The sequence below is a fragment of the Dermacentor albipictus genome, chromosome 8 (genome assembly GCF_038994185.2).
Source record: "Dermacentor albipictus isolate Rhodes 1998 colony chromosome 8, USDA_Dalb.pri_finalv2, whole genome shotgun sequence".
NCBI lineage: Eukaryota > Metazoa > Arthropoda > Arachnida > Ixodida > Ixodidae > Dermacentor > Dermacentor albipictus.
The window spans coordinates 116360125-116368055 of record NC_091828.1 but is presented as its reverse complement, the minus strand read 5'-3'; the positions used below and the strand labels follow the sequence as shown (position 1 = coordinate 116368055).

Here is a 7931-nt window from a genome sequence, read left to right as displayed (position 1 = left end):
CGGGCGCAAGATTCAGGACGGACGAACGGACGGACGGTCCCGCGGCTGACCTCTCCCGCCTTCTCGGACCATCACCGTAGAGAGCGAGAGCGCGCGAGAGGAGTATGTTGTAGTACCCGGGCGCTTATTTATGCGTGAGGTTAAGCGCAATGCGATGGGGATGCTGTAGCTTTATTGCTGGTTTCTTTCTCTGCCCCGTTCGTTGTTTGTTTGTTTTTCTTTCTGACAGAAGCGGACGCGTCGGCCCGCCCTATTGAGACGAAAGGGAGGAGGAGATTCTCGGTAGCCCTGCGCAGGACCTCAGGCGGGGATTTCCGGGGAGCGCTTGCTCTTCGGTGCGGTCACCATGCGGCCCGTGGAACGCATAACCTTCTCCGTACACCATTCGCTGAAACCTCCTCTCGCGTGGATGGCTAACGAAGCGACGTCCGCGAAGACCATTGGCTGCGTCTTCTTTTTATGTTTTAGTGCATCGCCGATCTGTCACTGCGGAGCATGCGGCCGGATTCGAGTATAAAAGCGTCGCGGGCAATCGGCTAACCAGTCTTACGTCGCTCTGGTTCTTGTGATCTTCGAGCTCTGTACTGGATCTAAACCGCCACCGAACACCATGAACACCGTTGTGAGTATATCCGGAGCTCGCGTGCAATCGTCATCGATATCACTGTCAGCAATCGTCACCCCCCCCCCCCCTCCCGCCCCCTTAGCTGGACTAAATACCTGCACAAGAAGGGCGTTGCCTCAACGCTCTCCTGTCAGCCTTGTTCTGTCACAGCCTTACTGAGCTTAATCCGCGTGCTTGCGATTCAACTGCATAACCCCCGTCAAATGTACTGTAAAACGAATCACTATGCTCGGTGGAGTGATAGTTCAAAAGAGGCGCGCAAGTGGTAGCACGCCTCCTAGAAGAATCGAACACGCCCATTTATTTGGGTCATGCGATGGAAACCACCATCGTGGAAGCACATCGGTTGGAGAATAAAAATAGGTTACAATGCATTTCGCGCAAAATTCTAAGTAACGAAGGTCAATCTAGAGACGTCGGGAAAGAGAAAAGCATGTTTTAGCTTCATTCGGTCAGTACACTGTTATCTGTGCGTGTTTGAACCTCAAAAGGAAAGTTGAGAAAAATTTGAGACCAACCAACGAGCACTCTGAAAAAAAGAAGGATATGATGGAAGAACCGTAATGGGTTAAGCAGACCGACGTATGTGTGGATCGTGGCCTAAAAGCGTCTATTGATATTCTACATCCCGAGACGGTGTCAGAGTTGGGATACGTCATGTAGGTGAGCTCAACCATGTGTGCTAAGGGGAATAAATTAGAGTCCAGGGCGTCAGAGGCCAATGAGATGTACCGAGATCGGAAAATTTTCGCTGAAAGGGAATGTTTCGTTCCCGCAAAAAAAGGAGGGATAACTGAAGATCTCTGGTACAGGTCCTTGTCTCGAAGTGCAGGTAATTGGCTTGCCATTGCGACAATAACAACTGTGATAAATCAGTCAATTCGTACTGACCCTGACTAGGATAGCAACGGCTTATTATTAGACACACCGCATGTTCAGACCCGAGCACATTCTTCTTTATTCAGCTACTAACCCGAGGTTTCCAGCACTATATGGAGTGGGAATATCTGCTCTCATTGCTGGTCTTACGAACATTACTTCCAAAGAAAGTAAAACAAGGGGGGGGGGAGGTGGCTATGACGAAAATTTATTGCAAGCTTTGCCATTCCAATTCTGCAATCAGCCCTCCGCGATTGGTAAAAACATTTTTGGGCCACCCCCGCTTTGCCTGTCTGTCACGCGACGTTACGAAGGCCGCGATAGCTCCCCATTTGATACGGAGTGTACACACTGATTATGCATGATTGAGATGAACAAAATGAAAATAGTTAGTTCTGATTCGACAGCTTTTTGTCATTAGCCCTCGGCTATTGCATGGTCCAAAATTTTCGGACTGCACCCACTTCACCTACCTGTAACGCGACGTCACAAAACCATGAAAGCTCACCGCATCAAAGTGACGTACACGCGTTAAAGATGCGTTAATATGCCGAACAAAACTGAACTTTTTTTCTGAATAGGCGCAGGCTGTCCCGTTCCGAAAGGAACAAAATATGGCCGCCGCCGATCGCTCAGGCACTTGCTACTCGCAGCTGCCGGATAGTATTTGCTGTATCATAAAGCTTTTTGTGGTTGGCCGTGTAACGTTTTTCAACCCTTTCGGCATGTTTACGACCTTTCTTTTTTGCTGAGGATCCGTTTTAGCGGCATTCTTAACCTTCCGTTGCACGACGCCGCGATTTTCGGCCAGCCACCACTACCTAAGTAAGGGAAAGCGGACCAATCGCAGATGCCAATACCCCTTCTCTTCATCCGGTTATCTATATTCAGTGCGATGGCTCGGCCCCATCGAATCCCCCTCTGGTTGAGCGTGCTCCTCGCTTCCTGACAGCCAATTACAAACGGAAAAAAGCTCAATATGAGCAATATTATTCATTTTCAAAGCAAAGTCACCTTTTATAAACTAGGAGGGCGTTTGATTGGACTGTTCAGACAACCCTGCGGGTCACCGCGAGATGCCTGCGTCAGCAGTTAGGCGAATTTGACGTCAGGAGATTGGAATATAAACATATTGGAATAGTTTTACGTTATAGAGCACCAGATCAAGTTAGGAATTAGCCTAATATAGGCGCGAGCATGTTCTGAGTGTTCTTTTTTATAATATAGCGGCATTTTATCATTGAATAAGTTCATTGACTGAAGTAGCCAGAAACTGTGAGCAAGCTGCCTGAAACACCGAAAGGTCGCAGTTAGTGCCAAGAACCGGAGAGACGATGGGGCAAGAAGACTGTTCTTAGCAAAAACAATTGGACATAAATGTGGGTAACGAAGAAAATGTGGTGTCTAACTACAGCGTAAAATTGCATACGAGAACGCTTATTGAAGTCAAGACGGCTAAAGGCTTCTGTCCAGGTTATTGTGTAGGCTCTGGCAGTCAATGCCCCGAAGAGTAATCGAGTTTAAAAAATCTGACATTCGAAATCACTTTGGGTCACTTTGGGTTCCCCCACATATGCACTGCGTAACCAAAAGATTCAATTCTGAAGGAAGCCTCACTTCTATAACGAATAAGGAGAGGATCCTCTAGTACTCCAGCATGGTTACTTAAGATGGAGCGTATGAACTCTCCCAACTCTATGGCATGCGACGAGACCGGAGACATTGAACACTTTCTGTGTCATGCTCGGAATTCCAAGATAGAATTCCAAGATGCTCTCCTGCAGAATCTGCAAAAAAAGCCCTTCTTTATGCTCGCCTGCGACAACTTGTGTTCCTCGAAGGACCAGTTATAGCCCTCAAAGAAACTTCTCGTCTCCTTATCGCATTCTTAAGAGAGGCTGGTTTGGAGGACATGGGGTGAAACACCACAGTTATATTGTAAGAGATTCTCGGGTGGCGAAATTGCCCCGGCCTTGATCGCCAGGCTAAACTCCGCCTTTTGCTACGACCCACCAACACCACCACCACAGGCTTTGCTAAGCAGAGCGGTCCTCTTGAGTGGCTAAATGAGTTGTTTTGTGGCTTTACGGTTAGCGCTTGATTTCTTCAAGCATCGAGAGCACTGACTGGGTGGTAGAGTAAAAAAATAGAGCGTTTGTGGGTAGAGATTGCACGGAACACCACGATAATATGCACATTAGACTGACAACAGCGATGCCCTACCAATGTAAAGGACGCGAGCTGTGGTGGTGGAGGAGCAATGTCGGTATTATTTCCCCACCTTCCCATAATACAGGCCCTTCTTGTTGAGTAGCTGCTGAATAAAGGAACGACAGAATGAGAGTGGAAAGAAAATCAATATTTATTTAAGTGTTCCCAGACGGTGAAAGGACTCCAAGGAAGACGCACGCTCGAATCGCATGGAGGACATGCATCAGTAACATGCAAGAAAAAAATAATATTTAGCTAGCTTAAATGAAATTTTGTCCTGTTCTCATCTGAAGTCAGTCAAAAGCGTCAGAAACCCCGCAGAAGGCGAACTGTGTGATCAGGTAATTAGGCAAGTAACCAGTCAAAAATGGTCTGTTACCTTTCTAGAACTGGTACAGCGCAACCTTCAAAGGAAGAAACAAGCCGAGCCGGCCAGATAAAGGAACAGAGCGCTGACTTCCAACTGGTTTATTGGCAAGTTGCAAGAAATATGTATGTACCTACAAGAAAGCATCAGGACAAGTCGTCACAATACTCCACAAAACGTCACACCGATAGAAGGCTATACCATCATGAGTCACAGAACGCGCAATTCTGTAATGCAAGGTTTAATTGATCAAGAAATCTTGCTTCGCGTGGAGTCAGCGCTCTGTTCCTTTATCTGGCCGGCCCGGCTTGTTTCTTCCTTTGTATGTTGCGCTGTGCCAGTTCTAGAATGCAATACCAACTCGCCCAATCCTCAACCCCACTGTTACATTTCACCGGGCATATCAAGCATTTGCCATACTTTTCTGCCTCTTCACATACGCGTCCACAGTAGATTAAAACCAGTGTTCCTACGCTCGTGGAACACTCGTGCTGTTTCACAACTCTGAATTTTTTTAAAAACTTGGGTCTCCTGTCAACGCCTGGTTGTCTGTCTCGCAGCTCTCCACCGTTCTATTCGCCCTATTCTCTGCGGCTTCCGCTGGCTTCATCGGCGGCTACAGTGGCTACGGTGCCGGAGGTAGTGGCGCTGGACTAGGAGGTGGATATGGTGCCGGCTACGGCGCTGGTCTCGGAGGTGCTGCCGTCGGTGGTGCCGGTTACTCGGTTGCTGCTGCTCCTGTAGCTGTCGCCGCCGCCCCGGCCGTTCGCAGCACTTCCTACAGCAGCAGCGCAGGAGGCGCGGCGATCCTTCACGGAGGCGCAGCTGGCGGTCTCGGAGGCGCTAGTCTCGGTCTGTTCTCGGGTGCCGGCCTCGGATACGGAGGCGGTCTTGGCTACGGAGGTGGTCTCGCCTACGGAGGCGGCCTCGGCGGTGGTCTCGGATACGGTGCTGGCCTCCGTGTCGCCGTCGCTCGTCCCGCCGTCGCCGTAGCCGCTGCTCCCGCCGTGGCCGTGGCTCGTCCCGTGGTCGTAGCTCGGCCGGTGGCTGTAGCCCGTCCAGTGGCTGTCGTTCGGCCAGTCGCCATTGCTGCCCCTGCTGTGGCTACCGTGGCTGCCGTTCCGGCGGTCGCCGTCGGAGGTGGTCTCGGCGGTTACGGTGGTTTCGGTGGCCTGGGTGCTGTCGGCGGTGGCTACGGTGCCGGATACGGTCTCGGTCACGGTGCTGGTCTCGCTAGGCTTGCTGTCGGTGGCGGCTACGGTGGCGCCTACGGTGGTGGATATGGTGGTGGATACGGCTACGGCCACGGCGCCGGCCTTGGCAGGCTGGGAGTTACTTACGGCCATGTCGCTAAGTGGTGGTAAGTTGTCCCATGTTGTGATGAGTGGCATGAAATCGTAAGGACTTACTTGTTCGGCGAGGCATGCTAATGAGCAGACCCGCGATCTCGCATATGCATTCGTTGTTAAATGATTCGCAGCTGCTGTATGCGCTACAAAAACTGCCACATGTAAGCGTCCCTGGGCCCTGTATAGAATGATTGGTGCATCGAACCTTAAGACATCGCTACTTCGTTTGCTTCCTTTGTTATATTAAGTTTTGGATTATTAACAACGATTCAGAAGTTTAACCACCGGATCAAGCAAATCACTTGCCACTGCCGAGACGGCGTCAGTAGTTTTGGGTGGGATCTTAAGGCTTCAGGGGCCTAGTTCTTTCCAATCACGAACACACCGTTCTTCGCATACGCTTGATTAGATATACGTGAATGCCAGCAACAACGCTCGCGTAATTGTTCGAATCTCTGCTAATAGCTGACAAAAACAGCAACCGATAGCTATCAATATGTGGCAAGCCCGTTCAGGCATGGAGAACTCAAGCTAGAGAATTTTCGAACGTCCGTTTTGTACTTCAAGCAAAGAAGCAATGGCATTTGCTCATGCGCTGAGTTGTGGCCTCCAAACAGGTGCACACTGTGGCATGAAGTTTGAGAAAGAATGGTGGCTCCCCCGGGATTGTGAGTAGATGTAAGCACGAAATAGCTATCGGCAAAGCAGACTGGTTGGAGATGATACTAGCCACGACCTTATAATGGGTAGAGTGCATGCTCGCAAGGGCACCCTCCACATTACACCACACAACCATACGCGGCGGGCCAGACGCTGCCGGACTGGTCACGCAACGTGGCGCCATCTCTCGAGGCGGCGCGGAACCCGCGCCGCGGAACTCACGGACCGCTGGCGTTGAAAAGAGCACAGGCAACCCTGTCTCTTCACGGAAACATGAAAATCACGTGTGCGGTGCCCTGCATCTGCCTTTCGTACATCACTATTGGAAATCACATATAAAAGCTCAGCGTACTAGGAGTTACGTCTTAAGCGACGTTGTAAATAAACATTCGGAAAAACTCGCAAGCAATATTTCTTTTAAAAACTTGTTTGGGCAGTAACTAGCGTATGTAATGCGGTCCTGTACAAAGTGTTGGGTGCCAGAGTGCACTATTGCTGAAGTTCTGACTGGTTGCCCGGATGATCTCGTTTTGTTCTAGCAACGATGCCCGTATGTTCTCGCTTGAGTGCCCGGATAACAGCTCTGGTTTTTAGCTCAAGGTCACTTGAAGGCCGCCGACAAAGGCAGCTAAAGCCGTTTCATGCTTCAAAGCCATTTGAAGTACCCCATTAGTGAGTGAAAAGCTTTTCTTCGTGAAAACTTATGCAATTATCGTTCAGAAAATCAGTGACCCGTAATAAATTATTAAGCTGATTTAGAAATGCAACGTGTTGGACTCGGGAAACTGAGATTAGAATATAAACCGCCTTCGTGGGCTTCGAGAATGCAAGTTTTGTGCTGTAATCGTATTGATTGATTAGGCCACGGTAGCGAAGTCTCAACAAAGCAGAACTGAGATTTCTCCGTAACATCAAGTAACTGTTTTCTCATGGCGATGTCCTAAACGTATTACGAAATTAGGATGCAGTAGAGCCCTCTGGCACAACTAATAGTGTTTTTCAAGGTTATTCGACTTGCCGAAAGCACATATTGCACAGCGCTGGCACCTGAGTACAACATTCGTGGAGTAATTTTTTTTCTCTGCGTTTGGTTCCGTTTACTCTGACTAAACAGTGGCCAATAACTAAGTGAAAGGCTATACTTCTGTAGCATAAATTTAAATGACATGCCCCTTTCGTGATGCTTCATGCCTTCTCTACATAGATCTTGAGCGTGCAGTCCTACAAAACCACTCATCTTAACTTGTTCTTTGGTTTTCAGAATACGTACCCTTCGGAATGCCCTTGGATGCAAAGACATCATCGCTAAATCAGCGCAGTGAACTGGCGCGGTTTCACTGGCGCTGAACAAGGAGTTTTAACTTATATTTATTTTAATTTTTCATAAACCCTAACTGCCTGAACTTCCTTACGCATGAGCTTTCGTTATACGCATGGGTCTGGTTCAAAATTGGGAACTGTAATTGAGAAAAGTTTGTTACTCGCCGGCAGACAAGTTTGGTGTTGAGGTTTGTTACTAAATAAAAGAATTTGTTACAAAACGATCCGTGGACTTTCTTTGCGACATCTGATGCAGACTTTGGCTGCCAGTTTTTCTCTGGAAACGGACGTCACGTTAGAAAACTTCTACTATTCAAAGAAATCAACAGCTCGTCACAGGCAACAACAACAAAAACAAGAGAGCAAACATCGAATATTCCTACAGCTTTGAAGTCATTTACGGCGACAGCAGCCGGCTTTTAAAGCGAACACCACCATCTCACACCCCGAAAAACTTCCACTTTGCGATTGACTCGAGGTTATCCTTACCCCTTGCTTATCCCATGCGTGCCTAGGTGAA

At 48.8% G+C, this 7931-nt stretch overlaps 1 protein-coding gene across 1 annotated transcript; it reads left to right on the top strand.

The window, feature by feature from the left end:
- Positions 1 to 470: 470 nt before the first annotated feature.
- LOC135910354 (acanthoscurrin-1-like) lies at positions 471 to 7635 on the top strand. Its single transcript, XM_065442413.2, has 3 exons — positions 471 to 622; positions 4643 to 5442; positions 7353 to 7635. Coding segments are annotated over exons 1-3 (813 nt in total). The 5' UTR covers positions 471 to 610; the 3' UTR covers positions 7354 to 7635.
- Positions 7636 to 7931: the final 296 nt, after the last annotated feature.